A 21,852-nucleotide genomic window follows, 5' to 3' on the forward strand; every position below is an offset into this window, starting at 1 on the left:
AAATGAAGCATGGTCTGAAAGGTTTGCTGTCTGTCAGGCTCACTTGACTGACAACTGACTCACTGCACGCTACAGTCAACCAGCCTGAAACTGAAGAAAGCAGCATAGTTGACATCTACAGTAACAGAGAGCTAAACACAGTGCAATCACGATATAAACTATATTGACTTGTTTTGACATCTCCTGTTCAGTCAAAAAATGATAAGACAACAGTGTTTGATGTGTTTCTTCCGAACACAAAAACTGTACCGACACCTGCAGCTGGATTCAAGGAGAAAGTCATTGACTTTACTGGACTTTGACTCAAATTGTGGTGATATTTCAACAAATAGATTGGATAGAAAGACTGCTATATGAAACAAATGACGTGAGATGAGCGACAGAGAGAAAGGGAGGAGGGAGATTCATTGAGGAAAAATATTGGGCAGAGAGACTCAGGACTGGAAAGAGATAAATAAGCTGGATGATGGATATGTAAGTCACAAAGCTGTTGGAGCTCAGCAGCTTCTCCTCTCATCCTCGCTCTGTCAGGATGGGAGAAACTGAGCTCTGCTTCCCGCAGCTCTTCAACACCTCCTGTTGGAAGCCGAAGCGTCCACTCAGCGAGACTGTGTTCATTAACTCTCTGCTGTCCTTCATCTCTCTGCTCACTGCTTCTCTCAACCTGCTCGTCATTATCTCCATCTCCCACTTCAAGTAGCAACTTTTCATCCACCTCATGATTGTACACAATTCAATGCATGTTTGCAGCTATACTGCAGTTGATTTCCTTTTACTACAAATTAGGTAATAACTCATCTGATGTTCCTCTTTTGATGCAGGCAGCTCCACACTCCCACCAACCTCCTCCTATTGTCTCTGGCTGTCTCAGATTTCTTCGTGGGCCTCCTCATGTCCTTTCAGATTGTGCTCACCAACGGCTGCTGGTTTTTTGGTGACCCTATGTGTGTCTTATACAGCAGTTTAGATTACATCATCACCTCGGCCTCAGTAGGAACCATGGTACTCATATCAGTCGACCGCTATGTGGCCATTTGTGACCCTCTCCACTACTCCACTAAAGTCACTGTGAGAAGAGTTTCTGTCTGTATTTCTCTCTGTTGGTCTTGTTCTTTTTTGTACAACAGCCTCATTTTGAGAGATAACCTCATACAGCCGGGCCAGTTCAACTCCTGCTACGGAGAGTGTGTCGTGGTTATTGACAACTTTATAGGAACAGTTGATACAATTCTGACTTTTGTGGGGCCTGTTACTGTGATCATAGTCCTGTACATGAGAGTGTTTGTGGTGGCTGTGTCTCAGGCCCGGGCCATGCGCTCTCAGATTGCTGTCATATTTCAACATCAACAGACTGTGCGAGCTAAAAGATCTGAGATGAAAGCAGCCAGGACTCTGGGTGTAGTTGTTGTTGCGTTTCTCACATGCCTTTGCCCATATTATTGTTCCTCTCTTGCAGATCAGAACAGCTTGTTCAGTGTTATGTCTGTGGCCTTAGAGATCTGGCTGTTCTATCTGAATTCCTGTCTCAACCCAGTGATTTATGCTTTTTGCTATCCCTGGTTTATAAAATCTGTTCGGCTGATTGTCACTTTGAAAATATTTCAGCCTCACTCCTGTGATGCTTGCATATTATGAACACTGAAATGAAACGACTATTTAACACCTTAAAATCACTGTATGTTTATGTGTGTCTTGATTCATTTCAGTTCAACTGAATATGTTTGATATGTTTGATTTCACAGAGTGATTTTGTAATCGTTGTTCTGTTACTAATCCATCAAAGTCACATTGACACGGTTTCTCTCTGCCTTTGTTCACTGTGTCTCAGGCCTGGGGTGTGAGCTCTCAAATTAGAAATTCCAGGGTTCAGAGACTGTAATAGCTAAATATTCTTCCTTGAAAGTAGCCAGGACTCCGGGTGTAGTAGTCCTCGCCTTTTTCTCATGCTGCTGTTCATTTTACATTTCATCTCGTCGACCACAGTAGCTCTCCTGGGTTTACATCAAATACTATCAAGGTATGGTTCTGTTACCTTAACTCATGTTGAGGTAAACCCCTGGTTTCTGAAATCTGTCAAGCTTATTGCCACGTGTAAACGACTGAACTGATTAGACTACAACATTTTGTAGAGAGACAATCTATCCTGTGATATGCTGTGATTTGGCCTTCACCCCTAATCAGCTGGGATCTTCTTCAGCAGCCTGCGACCTTGTAATCAATAAAGAAGTACTGAAGATAGATGGACAGATGGAAGGACAATACGTAGTGACTAATATTACACCTATTTTTTAAGGTTAGATTTATTATTGACAAAAAACTTCCCAGGGCAGTGGTTCATTTTAACATGGTACTTAAGGAGAGCAATTTGAGAAGAATCTACTCTTTTCTTTAAGACGGTGACACTATCATAAAAACCTGAAAATCATGTAAATTTGTAACATTTAATTTTAAAAATGGTGGGTGACATGTCTTCAAATAAAGTACCTGCTCAAGAAATCTGTGTTTTTTTAATTGCCTGTTCCTGTGAGGGAACAATAATAATGGGGTTACACAACGGATTGATGGAGGGAGCAGAAGACTTAGTTCACAACCAAATTTCGTGGGTGCTCATGTAGAGCGACAATTCACAATAAAAAAAAAAAAAAAAAAAGGTCAAGGACAGGAGAGACTAGAGAAAAACATGAAGGACAAAACAGAAAACTGCACAGGCATTTCGCTGGATAACAGAAACAACACAGAGGCAAGTAGAATTTACAAATATGCATCCACAAGATGATGCAAGAACAATAAATAAACAGTTTAAACATTCAGGTGGTGATCGTGCTGCAAGAAGGCGGCACAGGCTGTTTACGGTGCTAAGGGAGGTGGGAGGAGGTAGTCTGGGTTGATTTCGTCCATGGGGGGGTTATGGGAGACTGTTCATGAGTGAGTGTCTGTCTCCGTTTCAGTGGGTGTTTGCAGTGCGCATGGCCCAGGGGAAGAGGCTGTTTGTCAGTCTGCTAGTGTGTGATTTTGTTGACCTGTAGTGTCTCCCAGAGGGCAGAAGGTCAACTAGGGGGGGGACAGGGTGTGAGGGGTCTCCCGTCATGACTTTGGTTCTCCTGAGGCAGCAGGATGTGGAGATGTGTTCCAGGCTGGGCAGGGGGCAGCCGATGATCTTTTGGGCAGTGTTAATGACCCTCTGCACCGCCTTCCTGTCCTCAGCTGTGGAGCCTGCGTTTCACACACTCAGACAGTACGTCAGCACGCTCTCCACAGAGGAGTGATAGAAGGCCAGCAGCAGCTTTGTGTCCAGGTTGTTTTTCCTGAGGACACGTAGGAAGTGTAGCTGCTGCTGAGTCTTTCTGACCAGGGCCCTCGGTGGAGAGGCAGACATGTTACACGATGGTGGTAGCAGCACATCCCAGAGATGCACCAGTTTCCCCGACGGGGTCGACACCGACAGGGGCAGCCCGCTTCACAGCTGTGCCAGGGAGGTCAACGACAACGGTGGCAGACCACCATGCGGCTTCACCGAGGACGACCACATGGCAGTCCTTTCTCGAAGGGACGTGGAGGGTCCAGTGTTGAGCTTGGGGTGGTTGGTCCCAGCTCCACGCAGGAAGGTGGGAAGACTGTTGTCTTCCTTCACCCAAGGCCTGATAGATATGTTCTCAATCCTGGATAACTCGGACTTCCTTCCACTTGTCGGTCCTCACTCCTCCTCATTTGCCCCATAGCCCAAGGGCTGCTACCCCTCAACTGTGTCCAAACCGTCCACTCCACTTGGTAACCACTACTCATGGTTCAGCCAACAGTTCCGGACCTTCAGATTACCAACAAGTCATCATGTTATTTATCTTAACACAGAAGTAATACACATACATAGATGTCTGGAGATAATTCAGGTTTTGTTTTGTTTATAGATTGTTGATTTCATCTGAATCTCGAGACATTGGGAAGCGTTATGACTTTCTTCACAGTATAACTTTTCTCATATATTTGATACATTAACACACACAGTAACAGAGAGTAGAATTATAACTACTGGTGAACTGTCCGCATTTGTTAAAAGGTTATTTGAGGACATACGAAGAATGGAGAAGATAAAAGTTTCAGAGGGAGATATGTCTGGAGAAAGAACTCACTAGAGGAAAAGAGAAAAATGAGCTGGATGACAGAGGGTTTTGTCACAAAGCTGTTGGAGCTCAGAAGAGAGTGCAAAGACATGATGATCCTTTGATTGCAATCAACACTCCAGACGACTGGCTACTACACTTGCACAGAGATATAACGGAGAACATCCTGAAGACTTTCGTCAGGAAACACACATGGTAAATATTCAGGATGCACAAGCTGAGGATCCAGTTATCAAATTACAAACCAGAGCAGCAGGAGAGACCTAATACAACCAGCCATTAGTGTAATACCCCACAGGACAACAAGGTGACTAACTCCACATGCAGAATATGTAGCATGCAGAGTGATTAAAGATGAATGTGATCATGCAAATACAACCTCTGACCACTGAGAAGATCAGAAGCAGGCCAGAAAGGCCCTCAGGACCCAGACAATCGGCGGCAATCCCAGAGCCCAGTTCCTAGCCACTACTCCAGGAAGATGCTGACACACCAGTCTAGAAGGGGGCAGAGGAAGGCCTCTGCCGGGACCCCTGGCAGTCACGAGGCCCAGCCCTCAGGGCTCCAAGACCGGCAGGCACCGACGCCACCAGGCATGAGAACCCCAGGGCGAGCAGAGCAGAGGGTCCAGGGCCCCAAGAGCCTAAGAGCCGACCCCACCCACTCAGGCAGAGGACCATGACCATACCCAGGATAAAGGCCTCAGTATACTCCCCTGTCGCCGCTACGACGGGCTACGTCGGGGCTTGACGTGCGCCTCCCGAAAATTGTGACTTCGCGTTGTTTCGACGCGTGGTGACGTGACCGTCGAGGGCTGTGATTGGTCCGCTTTCGCGTTGTTTATAGAATAAAGTACAACTCACCCGAAATGCTTTTCTGATCCGAACAGTGCTTCGGGAGAAATTGAGATCCAAAATTGAGCAGCGCACATCCCTATACTGTTAGCAGTGTTAGCACTGTTAGCAGACGGGGCTATGTGTATAGCCGCTCCTCAAACGGCTTTAATCGTCCAAAAGCTCATTAGTTTCACCAATATTTCATCACGGTCTGCTCAGCCTCTCCTCCACCACAGCCCAGTGTCACCAGATACGTCATATATGCAGATATATGTTCGGTAAATGCACGCGTGTCTAGATACGCACGTCTAGAAATCTATGTCTATAGATCTATGTCTAGGTAAAGACGGAGCTACGGAAGCCGCATTGTTGTTGTGACTGCTAGCGGATTGGCAGAGGAGGGCGTTCCCTTGACGCAGGAGCAAGATATGTTCAGTAGCGGCGTAGGGTTGCCGGCGTAGGGTTGCCGGCGTAGGAACGCCGTGGCGCCGACGGGGGAGCATACTGAAGCCTTAACTGGCCCAAATGGGCAGCTACCCAGTCTGGACCAGCTCCCGACCCCCACCGTGCTCCAGCCACTCACCCCAAGAGCCACAATATCACAACTCCCAATGCCTCCCACCCCTTCCCTCCTCCCTCCTGTCCTCTCCCACCACCACCAAGCCCCCCACCCCCACCTTGTACCCTGTACCCTGGATCCCGGGGCAGTAACCAGAGACAAGGATGCACACAAACCTAGATATGAGCAGCCATCACCGATCCAGGTCCCCCAGTCACCCCACCCCACTGCCACCAGGACACCCCAACAAGCAGCCCAGATCCCAACCGCAAGACAGCATCAACCGCCCGCAGCATCTGGTTTGTAATTTGATACCTGGATGCTCAGCTTGCATGTACCAGGTATGTTCTCTAACAAAAGTCCATAGGAGGCCCTCTGTTAAATCTCTGTGCAGGTGTAGTAGCCAGTCGTCTGGAGTGTCAGTTCCGGTTGAAGGATCGTCGTATCTTTGCACTCTTTTCCTTTCCTCCACTATTTTTTGTTTGCTTGCATGTTCACTTGTTTGTTTGTTTGTTTGTTCCCTTCCCATTCTGTCTCTCTCCCTGTTTTTCTGTCCCCGTCAGGTCCGGCAATATCATGTACCAGCATTCAAAATAAATAAAATTCAGTAAGAAATCATATCCTCAAGAGGAGCTTTATACTTGTAGGCTCCTCTTGGAAAAGTAAATCTGTGCCCCACGAGGTCGCAGGGGCACAGGGCGTGACAGTACCCCCCTCTCAATGTGCGCCTCCTGAGGCACCACAAGGCAACCCTCCCGGGCAGAGGGGGGCAGGACTCAGACTCAGACGGGGGCAGGGGGCAGGACTCAGACGGGGGCAGAGGGACGGGACGGAACTGCACCTAGCAGAAACGGGAGCTTGAACAGGGGAACAGAACTGCGGCTAGCAGCAACAGGAACGGGTCGGGTCGGGTCGGAACTGCACGCCGGCAGCAAACAGGAACGGGTCGGGTCGGAACTGCACGCCGGCAGCAAACGGGAACAGGTCAGGTCGGGTCGGAACTGCACGCCGGCAGCAAACAGGAACGGGTCGGGCCGGGTCGGAACTGCTCCCTCCCCAAAGGCCATCCAGGAAGGGAGCAGCGGGGGAAACAGTCCTCAGCTGATCCGGGGACGAGCAGGCTCACCAGCACACGCCCCTGTGGGCGCGGGCTTCTTTCGCCGGGGCGAGCAGCCTCACCGGCACACGCCCCAGGGTGGGCGCGGGCTTCTTTCGCCGGGGCGAACAGCCTCGCTGGCACACGCCCCGGGGGGGGCGCGGGCTTCTTTCATCACGTGAACATACGGACAGACCCACACAGAACAGGACCCCAGCGCCCTCACGAAGTTGCAGGGGCACAGGGCGTGACGCACTCTTTTCCTTTCCTCCACTATTTTTTGTTTGCTTGCATGTTCACTTGTTTGTGTGTTTTTGTTTGTTTGTTTGTTTCCTTCAAACTCTGTCTCTCTCCCTGTCTTTCTGTCCCCCTGTCAGGTCCAGCAGTATCATGTACCAACATTGAAAATAAATAAAATAAAGTAAGAAATCATATTATCAAGAGGAGCTTTATACTTGTAGGCTCCTCTTGGAAAAGTAAATCTGTCGTGCACATTACAGCAACCAGACCCTCATTCTGCTGCATTGATGCTGGACAGGACAGGTAAAAAAAGAAAAGAAAAAAAAAAACGAAGGATGTCCGGCAATTTGTGTACGCATGCTCCATTTGTGCCCAACATAAGCCATCCCAACATCCAACCTCTGGTCTCCTTGCTCCTTGGTAACGTCCTTGGTCCAACATTGCTCTGGACTTCGTGACAGAGTCAGATGAGACTCCATATCCTCTCAACTCAGGATCCCTCCTCCTGGTCTAAGCAGCTCCCATGGGTGGATTTTGCCAACAACTCTCTGCACTCCTCTATGGGGATGTTCCCCTTCGAGTACATGATAGAATTGCAGCCGCCCCTCTTCCCTGCACTCGAAACTGACGTGCGGACCCTCTCTGACACCATGCTGTCAATCTCACCTCTCCGTGTCAATCACAGAGAGGTGGCTGACACAGAGAATGAACAACTGAAGAAATGAAGCATGGTCTGACAGGTGTGCTGTCAGTAAATACATTAAATCCCTCCACGGTAACAGTATATATCGCGGTATAAATGTTGCGGTGTAAAACCTGTAATGGAAGTGTTTCTGAATGGGTTTTGTTTAATTCACCTGCATTTGCACTTCATGCCACTAGGTGTGCTGTTTGCTTGTTTAACCTTATTTTTACACAGACACCACAGAAGAAGGATGGCCCCTGAAAAACAGCCTTTCTCTGCATGTTGCTAGAAAAGGAGTGTTTAGCTGCAATTTGTGACCCAGAAGAAGCTGTAACATGTTCAATGATGCGATGCACCGTTTTTCAGTAAATGAGAGGGATTGAACGATCGTTTCAGCACATTTAATTTACGTAGTAGTAGCAGTTAAACTGTATCAGGTTAGATGACAGTATGACGTTAGAGCACATATCTCCACCGTGGCCAAATTTATATCATTTCTACCGTCATACCGTGTATACTACGCAGCCCTAATACAAGCATTCACTGTGACGCTCCATACACTTCCTGGTCACTGGTACTTTGACTGTCTGTAGCGGTGCAGATGTTTAATGACAATCTAGTCCTCGATTATATCCGCTGGTCAACTTGAAAATGTAATTTCACTGTGCACTATTAGCTTTTTATTCTGCTTTAAAACTTAATTATTCAGACATTTGTCAAGGTGTCTTTTACTGTATATTATGTTTTGCGAGAGCTGCTGATCAAAATTTTGTTTTGCTCTGCATAATAAAGATTCTTGATTCTAGGCTTGTCCTCCCTTCAGCTCCCCATTCCAAAGTGTGCCCCACTGCCTCTCAGCTCTTTCTGGTTTTGAAGGCTCTGTCCACATGCCTGGAGCTAATGTTGCTGATTGTGGCCACTTTGTCAGGCGGTTGTATAAAACACATGCATAAAAACTCAAAACCACAAACAACAAATTACTATTAAAAGGTGTAAAGCACTTGGTTCATTAAAAACCACCCATTCACATGTTCCTTCTTAACACAACTGTCCTGACACCTCCAGGTGGATTCAAAGAGAAACATTCAATGGCTTTACTTTGACTCAAATTGTAGTGATCAATTTCAACAAATAGATTTGATATGAAACACAGTGTTAAATGAAAAGAATTATGACAGATGAAAGAGAGGAAAAAGGGGAGGAGGGGTATTCATTGAGGAAAGATGTGGAAGACGGAGAGACTGGGGCATGAAAAGAGATAAATGAGCTGGATGACAGAGGGGTTGGTCACAAAGCTGTTGGAGCTCAGCAGCTTCTCCTCTCATCCTCGCTCTGTCAGGATGGGAGAAACTGAGCTCTGCTTCCCGCAGCTCTTCAACACCTCCTGTTGGAAGCCGAAGCGTCCACTCAGCGAGGCTGTGTTCATTAACTCTCTGCTGTCCTTCATCTCTCTGCTCACTGCTTCTCTCAACCTGCTCGTCATTATCTCCATCTCCCACTTCAAGTAGCAGCTTTTCATCCACCTCATGCATAACATGAATGTGTTGAATTTTTTCATGTTTACAAGACGACATATTTTCATTTGTGATAATATATGATATCAACTGCCACTTTCTATGTATGTTCCTTGTTTTTCATTAACTAAATATGCCAATGATAGATTTGATGTTTTATTCAAAGAAATCAGTTAATAACTCATGTGATGTTCCTCTTTTAATGCAGGCAGCTCCACACTCCCACCAACCTCCTGCTATTGTCTCTGGCTGTCTCAGATTTCTTCGTGGGCCTCACTATGACATTTATGATCATTCTCACCAATGGCTGCTGGTTTCTTGGTGACTTTATGTGTGTACTATATAGTGGTCTGATTTATCTAATCACCTCAACCTCAGTAGGAACCATGGTACTCATATCAGTCGACCGCTATGTGGCCATTTGTGACCCTCTCCACTACTCCACTAAAGTCACTGTGACAAGAGTTTCTGTCTGTATTGTTCTCTGTTGGTCATGCTCTTTTTTGTACAACAGCCTCATATTGAAGGATAACTTCAAAAATCCAGGCAAGTATAACTCCTGCTATGGAGAGTGTGTAGTGGTTGTTAGTTACATAGTTGGAGTTGTGGACTTATTCCTGACATTTGTTGGCCCTTTTGCAGTGATCATAGTTACATATATGAGAGTGTTTGTGGTGGCTGTGTCTCAGGCCCGGGCCATGCGCTCTCAGATTAAGACATTTCAGGGTTCAGTGACTGTGCGTGCTAAAAGCTCTGAGTTAAAAGCAGCCAAGACTCTGGGTGTAGTTGTCCTCGCATTTCTCATATGCTGCTCTCCGTTTTACATTTCATCTCTGTTAGACCAGAGTGGCTCAGCTGGATTTACATCAATTCCTGTAGAGTCATGGTTCTTTTACCTTAACTCCTGTCTGAACCCAATGATTTATGCTTTTTGTTACCCCTGGTTTCTGAAATCTGCCAAGCTCATTGTCACCTGTAAAATACTGAATCCTGACTCCAGTGATATCAGTATTTTGTAGATCCAGTCAGTCCTGTGATGAACTGTGACCTGTCCAGGAGTATCGCTTCCCTTCACTGGCTCCCCATCCACTACTGCACTTCTAATAACAGTTTTTAAATCACTTCACCAGCTTGCCCCTCCGTACCTGGCTGATCTTCTCCACCCCTTCACCTTGTCCAGAGCGTTACGGTCGGCTGATCAACACCTTCTCGCTGTTCCTAGGTCTAGGTTAAAAACCAGGGGGGACAGAGCCTTTTCGGTGGCGGCCCCTAGACTCTGGAACTCCATTCCCCTCCACATTTGAGCAGCTGAGTCGGTGGGAATTTTTAAAACCCTTCTGAAGACCCACCTCTTTTCTTTGGCCTTCAGCTAGGTCTTACCTTGTTTTTAGTATTGTGCTTTTTTTGTGTGTCTGATTTTGAGATGTGTTTTAATGATTGTTTATTACTTTCGACTTTTTACCTTCTCACCTTTTCACCTCTCTGATTGCGTTATTGTTTGCTCATTGCCCTTGTGAAGCACTTTGGTACGGCGAAGCCGTTTATAAATGTGCTATAAAAATAAAAGTGACTTGACTTGACTATCAGGTCTTCATCCACAATCAGCAAGAATCAGTGCGAGGTGACTGATCATAGAATTATTTGATGAAGAAGGACTTGAGTGATTCTTGTGAGAATAACGTTGAGAATGAAGCGGTCTCACTGGCTACTCTTTTGTTTCAGAAAAAATACAATGATGACAAATTAAAAACCTGACAAGCAAGCAAAGTTTGAACATTTTAATATCACAATTGTTAGGTGTCTTTAATTGTGTTACTTGCCAAAGAAATCTGTTTTTTTTTTTAATAACTGTCCTCATATTTCATATTATTTCATATGATTAAAGTTTCCAGCTTTGTGCAGCCAGACAGACAGTTAACAAGATGGAAGGAAGAAAGCTCCAGAAGATTTATTGAGGAATTGTGTTTCTTCTTCTTGACTCTCTTCTTCCTCCTTTTCATTTCTTTATATTTTTTTCCTCATTCAGATTGCTCTTTTGTAAGACTAAAAAATATTAAAATAAAACAACATCACAAAGTATAATGTCTGTTGTCTTTTACATGATGAAAAATATAACATTCAAAGTCTTAACAATCACATCAAACATGCTTAATATGACTAAACAGATGCAAACAAAGTCTGTCATTAACTTGAGACGTAGCGCTGAGGCCCTCTGCTGGATAGATAGAGCATTACATTGGTAAATTAAATAAGTCACCGGAACGTAACTCAGTCAACAAAAAAAAAAACAACACAACAACGGACGTTCCGAGTTGCATAACAAAGGCAAACAAACACTCCAACATCAGTGTGTAATCACTTACAGACAAAGCTCTGATCAACTTTTTAAGAAAAGCCTTTTCTTGGTGCTGCTGTGTGAGTGCTCCGTCAGTGAAACTGGTCCGACTAGGAAATAAAAGGTACTAAAGGTACTAAAAGGTCCCATATGACGTGCGCCTCATATGGAAACCATAACCATAATGGGGTTTTAAAGTATGTTGTTGAAGATATCAAGTATGATTCACCAACAGATGGATGAATCAATGAATCAATACTTGACATGATGACCTTTGATTGCAATCAACACTCCACACAACTGGCTACTACACTTGCACAGAGACAAAACAGAGAACATCCTAAAGAGTTTCGTCAGGAAACACACCAGGTAAATATCCAGGATGCACAAGCTGAGGATCCAGTTATCAAATTACAAACCAGAGCAGCAGGAGAGACCTAATACAACCAGTCATTAGTGTAATACCCCACAGGACAACAAGGTGAGTAACTCCACATGCAGAATATGTAGCGTGCAGAGTGATTAAAGATGAATGTGATCATGCAAATACAACCTCTGAACACCGAGAAGATCAGAAACAGGCCAGAAAAGCCCTCAGGACCCAGACAATCGGCAGCAATCCCAGAGCCCAGTTCCTAGCCACTACTCCAGGAAGACGCTGACACACCAATCTAGAAGTGGGCAGAGGAAGGCCTCTGCCGGGACTCCTGGCAGTCACGAGGCCCAGCCCTCAGGGCTCCAAGACCGGCAGGCACCGACGCCACCAGGCATGAGAACCCCAGGGCGAGCAGAGCAGAGGGTCCAGGGCCCCAAGAGCCTAAGAGCCGACCCCACCCACTCAGGCAGAGGGCCATGACTATACCCAGGACCCAGCTACCCAGTCTGGACCAGCCACAAGCGCCCCCCCCCTCCCATGCTCCAGCCACTCACCCCAAGAGTCACAGTATCACAACTCCCAACGCCTCCCACCACTTCCCTCCTCCCTCCTCTCCTCTCCCACCACCACCAAGCCCCCCACCCCCACCTTGTACCCTGTACCCTGGATCCCGGGGCAGCAACCAGAGACCAGGGGGCACACTAACCTAGATATGAGCAGCCATCACCGATCCAGGTCCCCCAAGTGACCCCACCCCACTGCCACCAGGACACCCCAACAAGCAAGCCAGATCCCAACCGCAAGACAGCATCAACCGCCCGCAGCATCTGGTATGTAATTTGATACCTGGATGCTCAGCTTGCATGTTCCAGATAACTACCAGCTATTTTCTAGTCGTCTGGAGTGTCAGTTCCGGTTGAAGGATCATCGTATCGTTGCACTCTTTTCCTTTCCTCCAGTATTTTTGTTTGCTTGCATGTTCACTTTTTTGTGTGTTTGTTTGTTTGTTTGTTTCCATCAAACTCTGTCTCTCTCCCTGTTTTTCTGTCCCCCTTTCAGGTCCGGCAATATCATGTACCAGCATTCAAAATAAATAAAATACAGTAAGAAATCATATGATCAAGAGGAGCTTTATACTTGTAGGCTCCTCTTGGAAAAGTAAATCTGTCGTGCACATTACAGCAACCAGACCCTCATTCTGCTGCATTGATGCTGGACAGGACAGGTAAAAAAAAAAAAAAGGGGAAGGATGTCCGGCAATTTGTGTACACATGCTTCATTTGTGCCCAACATAAGCCATCCCAGCATCCAACCTCTGGTCTCCTTGCTCCTTAGTAACGTCCTTGGTCCAACATTGCTCTGGACTTCATGACGGGGTCAGATGAGACTCCATATTCCTCTCATCTCAGCATCCCTCCTCCTGGTCTAAGCAGCTCCCTTGGGTGGATTTTGCCCACAACTCTCTGCACTGCTCTATGGGGACGTTCCCCTTCGAGTGCATGATAGGGTCCCCTCTTCCCTGCACTCGAAACTGACACCATGCTGTCAATCTCACCTCTCCGTGTCAATCACAGAGAGGTGGCTGACACAGAGAATGAACAACTGAAGAAATGAAGCATGTTCTGACAGGTTTGCTGTCAGTAAGCCTCACTTGACTGACGACTGACTAACTGCACGCTACAGTCAACCAGCCTGAAATTGAAGAAAGCTGCATAGTTGACATATACAGTAACAGAGAGCCAAACACAGTACAATCACTATATAAACTATATTCTTCTTTGACATCTCCTGTTCAGCCTAAAACACAATGATAAGACAACAGTGTTTGATGTGTTCCTTCCTAACACAAAAACTGTACCGACACCTGCAGCTGGATTCAAGGAGATAGTCATTGACTTTACTGGACTTTGACTCATATTGTGGTGATATTTCAACAAATAGATTGGATAGAAAGACTGTTAAATGAAACAAATGACGTGAGATGAGCAAGAGAGAGAAAGGGAGGAGGGAGATTCATTGAGGAAAAATGTTGAACAGAGAGACTCAGGACTGGAAAGAGATAAATAAGCTGGATGATGGATATGTTAGTCACAAAGCTGTTGGAGCTCAGCAGCTTCTCCTCTCATCCTCGCTCTGTCAGGATGGGAGAAACTGAGCTCTGCTTCCCGCAGCTCCTCAACGCCTCCTGTTGGAAGCCGAAGCGTCCACTCAGCGAGGCTGTGTTCATTAACTCTGTGCTGTCCTTCATCTCTCTGCTCACTGCTTCTCTCAACCTGCTCGTCATTATCTCCATCTCCCACTTCAAGTAGCAGCTTTTCATCCACCTCATGATTGTACACAATTCAATGCATGTTTGCAGCTATACTGCAGTTGATTTCCTTTTCCTACAAATGAGGTAATAACATCTGATGTTCCTCTTAACGCAGGCAGCTCCACACTCCCACCAACCTCCTCCTATTGTCTCTGGCTGTCTCCGATTTCTTCGTGGGCCTCTGTAAACAGCGTGGCGTGAGCGACGGAGGAACAGTGAGCACCAAGGGATGAGTCGAAGTTGAGTGGTCCACTTCCTTTTTATTTTCTTGTGCAAAAATCAAAGATAAAGTGCAGAAGTGCCAAAAGTGCATTGGAGGATTTCCGGAGTCAGGCTTCCCCAGCAGCAGCACACAGCTCATAGCTGCTGCCGACACAATCACAGGTCTCTCTCTGAGTGTCTTCGGGCCCTTAAGTACACCCAGCTTAATAGGGTAAAACCATAAAAACTCCAGGAGGTATAAAACATAATATTAGATCTCTAAAACTATGCTAAAATCCTCCACTATAAACTCATAATATTAACCTAAAGAAAACAAAACCCATACTAAAGAATAACCCAAACTAACTACCCCAAATAAATACATGAAATCCTAAACCATATCTAAAATCCGTGAAACCACCCCCCGCCCATTTCCACTCTTGATCCAGCCCAGAACTTTCTTTAGTGGTGTCCGTCCCCCGGGGAATCTTTTGGCCGGACACCACTCCTGGACACAAGAGCAGAACAGTGAGTTAAAATCACACACACACTTCACCACATTCACACACCCAACACCTTCTCCACACTCACTGCATGCATGCCAACACCTAAAAGAAAAGCTAATTAAAACCAGGCACATATATTGCACATTCCCCAATCTTGATTTGTCATTTGTTTGTCTTGCAGGTCCGCCGCCACGCCCGACCAGACCCACAGACAAACGGTTTCCAATAAATAAATAAATAATTTAAAATGACAATCGTTGTGCAAATTCCTTTATGTGCAAATTAGCTTCTTAAAGTGTTGTGTGCATTACAAAGTGCAAAGTGAATGAGAGAAAAAGTGTCTCTGTGCAAAGTGCAGTGCATTTCACCAGTGACGAACGGCCTGTTCGTCACAGCCTCCTCATGTCCTTTCAGATTGTGCTCACCAACGGCTGCTGGTTTTTTGGTGACCCTATGTGTGTCTTATACAGCAGTTTAGACTACACCATCACCTCGGCTTCAGTAGGAACCATGGTACTCATATCAGTCGACCGCTATGTGGCTATTTGTGACCCTCTCCACTACTCCACTAAAGTCACTGTGAGAAGAGTTTCTGTCTGTATTTGTCTCTGTTGGTTTTGTTCTTTTTTGTACAACAGCCTCATTTTGAGAGATAACCTCATACAGCTGGGCCGGTTCAACTCCTGCTACGGAGAGTGTGTCGTGGTTATTGACTACTTTATGGGAATTGTTGATACAATTCTGACTTTTGTGGGGCCTGTTACTGTGATCATAGTCCTGTACATGAATGTTTGTGGTGGCTGTGTCTCAGGCCCGGGCCATGCGCTCTCAGATTGCTGTCATATTTCAACTTCAACAGACTGTGCGTGCTAAAAGATCTGAGATGAAAGCAGCCAAGACTCTGGGTGTAGTTGTTGCGTTTCTCACATGCCTTTGCCCATATTATTGTTCCTCTCTTGCAGATCAGAACAGCTTGTTCAGTGTTATGTCTGTGGCCTTAGAGATCTGGCTGTTCTATCTTAACTCCTGTCTCAACCCAGTGATTTATGCTTTTTGCTACCCCTGGTTTCTGAAATCTGTTCGGCTGATTGTCACTTTGAAAATATTTCAGCCTCACTCCTGTGATGCTTGTATATTATAAACACTGAAAAGGAATGACTGTTTAACATCTTCAAATCACTGTGTGTTCATGTTTGTCTTGATTCATATCAGTTCACCATTTCAGTTCACCATCGGAAACCATCAAACCTGACTGAACTGAAGATGTTTTATAAAGAAGAATGGTCAAAAATACCTTCAGCCAGAATCCAGACCCCCACTGGAAGCTATAGGAATCGTTAAGAGGCTTTTATTTCTGCAAAAGGAGAATTTGCTAAATATTGATGACATTTTTCTGTAGTGGTGCCCAAATTTATGCATCTGCCTACCTTTGTTAAAGTAATTATTGCACACTTTCTGTTAATCCTATAAACTTCATTTCACTTCTCAAACATCACTGTGTTTGTCTGCTATATGATGTATTTAACTGAAATTGCTGATCCAAACAACCAATGATTTATAAAGGAAAATCTTGAAAATGATCAGGGGTTCCCAAACTTTTTTATACCACTGTATATGTGCTAGGGGTGTAACGATGCACAAAAATCTCGGTTCGATACGTACCTTGGTTCTGAGGTCACGGTTCGGTTCAGTTTCGATACAGTAGAGAACAAAATGCAAAACCTAAATTTTCTTGTTGTTGTCCATGCTTCCCATGTCCGTGTGTCTGAGTCCGCTTTGCGCCACATCACCGATGCGAACGCTCTTCTCCCATGCTGCATTTGGGCTCAGCTGTGCGCGTTCCATGCAGGCGCACTGATCCACGCATCCTCGAGAAGCTTTTCCGGCACTACAGATTGTTTATCTGCTCCTTTATTTCTGATTACTTATAGGAAATGAGGCACATACATTGTCAGTACGTTATCATTTAGTATCAGAGTTTATTTAGCCTTTTTTTTTTCTGTTTCTGAATCTTGGGGCGGCGCCTGAGGGATTCCATACTTTCACTCAGGGTGCGAACTATGGGGGAGCCAGGGGGGTCTCAGCCCCCCTTGATGAGACATGAGCCCCCCTGAAAACATGATTTGGGAAATTTTGGGGGGGGGGCTAAATATTGGAAAAATGCTGTTTCCCCATGTATTTCCTTTATTTCATTATTGTTGATTTTGTATGATCATAATCATGGATTATATGCACGATTAGGCCAGTTTTAATGGATGATTTGCGCATCACTATTTCACTTTAATAAAGATGGTGACCTGCATGCAGTACTTGTCCTCACCATTGACGCGTGGGGGCGCTATGCCTTAAGCATCCCTTAAAGCAGACATATTCCCTCCGACGCACACGCATCCTCCCCAATAAGTGAGCCGCCCGACAGCCGCGGTATAGTTTGTTTGTTTGTTTTATTGAGATCCCCATTAGCTACTGTTAAAACAGTTGCTATTCTTCCTGGGGTCTAAACTTCATCAGAAATATTTCTGCACCAACACTTAGCAACGCGTCAACAACAGGATGTACAGACAACATTCATACAGACAATACAATAACATAACTATCAACAAAGACGGCATTAACAAAAACAAAACAATATCAAAACAGACGAAATAGCTCACCATTAAACAATCATAAATGACCAGTTCCATATGTTATTCCTGAGTGAATAAAAATAGTCTCATTTGTTTACAAAAATAAGTTGTGTACATCTGTGAAATCAAAAACTGCGGCAGACGATTCCAGGCCACCATTGCCCTATAGTGCACGGATCTTTGAATGTGACTGGATCGACAGACAGGTAACAGAAAACGTCCCTCAACTGTTTGACGGGTAGAATGCTGATGCACATCACTGAAAGAGGTCATCTTATTATAGAGTATTGCTGGTGTTCTTGTAATTATAACATTTCTGATAAATTTTGTAAGAGAATAATTTATTCTACTTTCTCAGCCACGCCAACTGGTTATGCATGTCTTCAATGCTTGTCCTAAAAGAACAGTTCAGGACGAGCCGAGCTGCTTTATTTTGTGCAACCTGAAGTTTATTGATATTAGTTTCTGTAGTGGCTGACCAAATAACGGAACAATAATCTAAATGACACAAAACTATTGATTCAAACAAAATCTTTCTTATTCGGTGTGGTACACATTTTCTACAATTTCGAACTGCTGCCATACTTCTGCCCATTTTATGTAATATCTGTTTTATTTGATGGTTCCAGGTAAGCAGGCTGTCCACAGTCACACCAAGCAGCTTAGCCTCAGTGACTTGTTCAATGATTGTGCATCCTACAGACAAACGCAAAACAGGAAAATCTTTTAAATAATATGATGAACCTATGACCATGCATTTAGTTTTCTCAGCATTAATTACCAACTTATTTTCATTGATCCAATATTCTACTAATTTTAATTCATTATTCAGTAATGTATTCAATTCTGCAATATTGTCACCAGACACATAAATAGTTGAATCATCTGCATATAGAACAAGAGCGGCATGTTCCAAAATAAAAGGCAAATCGTTCGTAAAAATGGAAAATAACAATGGTCCTAGACAACTCCCTTGCGGCACTCCACATGAAAGAGGCCTTGTCTCAGAATAACTACCATTAAACAATACGGTATAATCTCTATTAATAAGGTAACTTTTTTGTGTCTCAATTGGCAGTGTGACGCGTCTTGTGTGGGAGCTGTTGTGGTCGTGCTTGTCACTTCTCGCTTTCAGCTAACACCGCTGGCTAGCTTGTAAGCGAAAAGGGGAGCCGAGTGTGTAAGTCTCCCTCTGCCAGTATACAGCCTCTCCATCTGCAAGCCCTATGTTAGCGGTTCCTCGTACCGAGACATGGTAACTGAGCACCTCACGGACTCAGGCCGAGCTACAAGGACTCGGAGGAGGTTGGGCCTGAGGTGGCCCCCAGACATGCGGCATGCAGGCCCACCGGCGTGTGGACACGCCCTGGTGCCGTATGAACCAACCCCCAGCTATGGGTCAAATAGCTCCACTGCCTTGTGGATGTCTTGGGAAAGTCAAAGGCTAAGGGAGTAAACCCTACAGTAAATCCGGAGTGGAGCCCCGAAGGCGGTTGTATGGCATACTTGTCACCTTCCGGCAACTCCCGCATCCTGGTCTGTCCCCAGCCGTCTCGACTCTGTCTTGCCACTGGACCCGGCATATCAGGACGAGAGAGTGAGGCTGATCCTGCGCAAGTCTCCCTCACTTTAATCCAAGTCACGCGCAAGTCATGACATCACCATCATGCAACCCCCAAGTCCTGTGGCGATAGGGAAATGGCGAAGCAGCAGGTGAGGATACACTGGAAGCTGTAGCCGCAAACCTGCACACAGGCGGCTCAGGACATGTGGTCGTTCTTCACTGGACCGAGGCAGCAGTGGAGTCCGGCAGCCTCCTGAGTGACCGAGCAGCCCTTTTTAGGATCGCTCTGCTCGCCTCCATAGTCTGAGGACGGGGCTAGAAAAGGTGCCCCAAAAATAGCCTGCCTCACCTCACCCTGGTCAGCATACCGCGGCTGACGGGGATCCCTTTCTAGCGGTCGAAACCCAAGCAAAAATAAAACAAAGGTACTCATCTTAGCGTCATGGAATGTAAGAACTCTGCTCGACAACATCAGAGCTGACAGACCCGAGAGAAGAACTGCGCTCGTGGCTAGAGAACTGGCTCGGTATAAAGTCGACATTGCAGCTCTCAGCGAGACGCGCTTCGCAGATAAAGGCCAGCTGACAGAGACTGGCGGTGGCTACACATTCTTCTGGAGTGGGCGCAGTAGTGAGGAGCGCAGAGAGGCTGGTGTAGGTTTTGCCATCAAAACAACTCATGTCCCAAACCTCGTAAGCATCCCGGAGGGCCTTAATGACCGGCTGATGAAAATGCAGCTACCACTGGGACACAAGACCAATGCTACTCTGATCAGTGTCTACGCTCCAACCATGACAAACCAGGACGAAATCAAAGACAGGTTCTACGAAGAGCTCGCCTCCCTAGTCTCTTCTGTTCCTCAGTCAGAGAAGCTCATTCTTCTTGGCGATTTCAACGCACGTGTTGGCACCGACCACCAAGCCTGGCACAACGTCATTGGGAAACATGGAATAGGCAAATGTAACAGCAACGGACTCCTCCTCCTCACAATGTGTGCTGCACATGACCTGGCCATCACCAACACCATGTTCCGCCTACCAACCTGCAACAAGACATCATGGATGCACCCACGCTCTCGGCACTGGCATCTCATTGATTATGTCATTACTAGGGCTAAGGACAGGCAAGATGTGCAACTGACCAAAGCCATGTGCGGTGCCGACTGCTGGACAGACCACCGCCTCATCATCTCCAAACTGAACTTCTTCATCCAGCCGAAGAGAAGGCCACAGGGACAAAAAGCACCCAAGAAACCAAACACAACCAAACTGAAATGTCCCCAGATAGCTCTCAAACTTCAACTGAACCTGGACAGCAAACTTCAGGTCCTCCAGGCTGACCACAACAGCGTTGAGGAGAAGTGGGCATCCTTCAGGGATGCAGTCCACTCTGCTGCTCTGGAAGTGCTCGGTCACGCCACCAAACACCATCAGGACTGGTTCGACGAGAATGATGGCGAGATCCGCACCATGCTGGATGAAAAACACTACTTGCTCCGAGCCCATCAGAATGACCCCTCCTGTGTGGCAAAAAAAGTCGCCTTCACCAACATGCGCAGCAAAGTTCAGTCCAAGTTGCGTTCCATGCAGGACTCCTGGCTCAGCGCTAAGGCCGATGAAATTCAAGGCTATGCTGACAGACATGACATCAAGAGGTTCTACGATGCACTGAAAGCTGTCTACGGACCACAGTCTTCCGGATCATCCCCCTTACTCAGCACAGATGGCGCAACCCTGCTCACAGATAAGAAGCAGGTCCTCGAAAGGTGGGCAGACCACTTTAGTAGTGTGCTGAACCGTCCCTCAGCAATCAACGATGAAGCAATTGCACGCCTCCCACAACTGGCGATTAATCAAGCGCTTGATGCCCCTCCCTCGACTCAAGAGGTCAGTAAAGCCATCAACCAGATGACCAGTGGAAAAGCTCCTGGCCCCGATGCCATCCCCGCTGAGGTGTACAAGACAGGTGGCGAAGCCATCCGTAACCAACTGACAAGCCTGTTTCAGACCATGTGGAACCAGGGGCAACTGCCACAAGAATTCAGGGACGCCACAATCATTCACATCTACAAGCGCAAAGGAAATCGCCAGTCCTGTGACAACCACCGTGGAATATCCCTCCTCTCCGTAGCAGGCAAAATCCTGGCCCGCGTCCTCCTCAACCGCTTGCTGGATCACCTGGAGCAAGGCCTCCTCCCTGAAAGTCAATGCGGCTTCCGCACAGGTCGAGGCACCACCGACATGATCTTTGCTGCCCGCCAACTCCAGGAGAAATGCATGGAACAGCACCAGGACCTCTACACGACCTTCATTGACTTGACCAAGGCTTTCGACACAGTCAGTCGAGACGGACTCTGGAGGATTATGGAAAAATTTGGCTGCCCAAGCACCTTCATAGCCATGGTCCGCCAACTCCATGATGGCATGACGGCCCATGTTCTGGATGACGGTGAACTATCCAATGCCTTCCCGGTGACCAACGGTGTCAAACAGGGCTGGGTTTTGGCCCCGACACTGTTTAGCATGGTGTTCTCGGCAATGCTGACTGACGCCTTCAGAGACTCCAAGCCTGGCATCAACATCAAGTACAGGTCTGACGGGAAGCTATTCAACCTGAGGAGACTGCAGGCTGTCACGAAAGTGAAGGAGACTGCTCTCAGAGAATTCCTCTTCACCGACGACTGTGCCCTTAATGCCAGTGACGAGCATGAAATGCAAGCTGAGATGGACAGCTTTTCCGCAGCCTGCAGCAACTTTGGCTTTACCATCAGCACCAAGAAAACTGAGGTGATGTTTCAGCCAGCTCCAGGCAACCAATACCACGAACCACAGATTTCTGTGAATGGACAGACTCTCCAGGCGGTTGAAACCTTCACCTACCTCGG

The 21,852-nt window shown here is 46.4% G+C and overlaps 2 protein-coding genes and 1 pseudogene across 2 annotated transcripts; all 3 read left to right on the forward strand.

Annotated features, from left to right (window-relative positions):
- The first annotated feature begins 532 nt into the window (after positions 1 to 532).
- On the forward strand, positions 533 to 3,719 carry LOC115403372 (trace amine-associated receptor 13c-like). The gene is made up of 3 exons (XM_030112237.1): positions 533 to 696; positions 822 to 1,615; positions 3,637 to 3,719. The coding sequence occupies exons 1-3, from the start codon at positions 533 to 535 to the stop codon at positions 3,717 to 3,719; spliced, it is 1,041 nt and encodes a 346-aa protein (XP_029968097.1).
- Positions 3,720 to 8,874: 5,155 nt separating this feature from the next.
- LOC115403373 (trace amine-associated receptor 13c-like) lies at positions 8,875 to 10,067 on the forward strand. The gene is made up of 2 exons (XM_030112238.1): positions 8,875 to 9,038; positions 9,257 to 10,067. The coding sequence occupies exons 1-2, from the start codon at positions 8,875 to 8,877 to the stop codon at positions 10,065 to 10,067; spliced, it is 975 nt and encodes a 324-aa protein (XP_029968098.1).
- Positions 10,068 to 13,900: 3,833 nt separating this feature from the next.
- LOC115403375 (trace amine-associated receptor 13c-like) lies at positions 13,901 to 15,918 on the forward strand (annotated as a pseudogene).
- Positions 15,919 to 21,852: the final 5,934 nt, after the last annotated feature.

The sequence above is a fragment of the Salarias fasciatus genome, chromosome 16, assembly GCF_902148845.1.
Source record: "Salarias fasciatus chromosome 16, fSalaFa1.1, whole genome shotgun sequence".
Taxonomy (NCBI): domain Eukaryota; kingdom Metazoa; phylum Chordata; class Actinopteri; order Blenniiformes; family Blenniidae; genus Salarias; species Salarias fasciatus.

Coding starts and splice junctions, on each gene's coding strand:
- LOC115403373 (XM_030112238.1), top strand. CDS start 8,875: ATGGGAGAAACTGAGCTCTGCTTCCCGCAGCTCTTCAACACCTCCTGT. Junction 9,039..9,256: donor ATCTCCATCTCCCACTTCAA/GTAGCAGCTTTT, acceptor CTTTTAATGCAG/GCAGCTCCACACTCCCACCA.
- LOC115403372 (XM_030112237.1), top strand. CDS start 533: ATGGGAGAAACTGAGCTCTGCTTCCCGCAGCTCTTCAACACCTCCTGT. Junction 697..821: donor ATCTCCATCTCCCACTTCAA/GTAGCAACTTTT, acceptor CTTTTGATGCAG/GCAGCTCCACACTCCCACCA. Junction 1,616..3,636: donor AATATTTCAGCCTCACTCCT/GTGATGCTTGCA, acceptor CCTTCACCCAAG/GCCTGATAGATATGTTCTCA.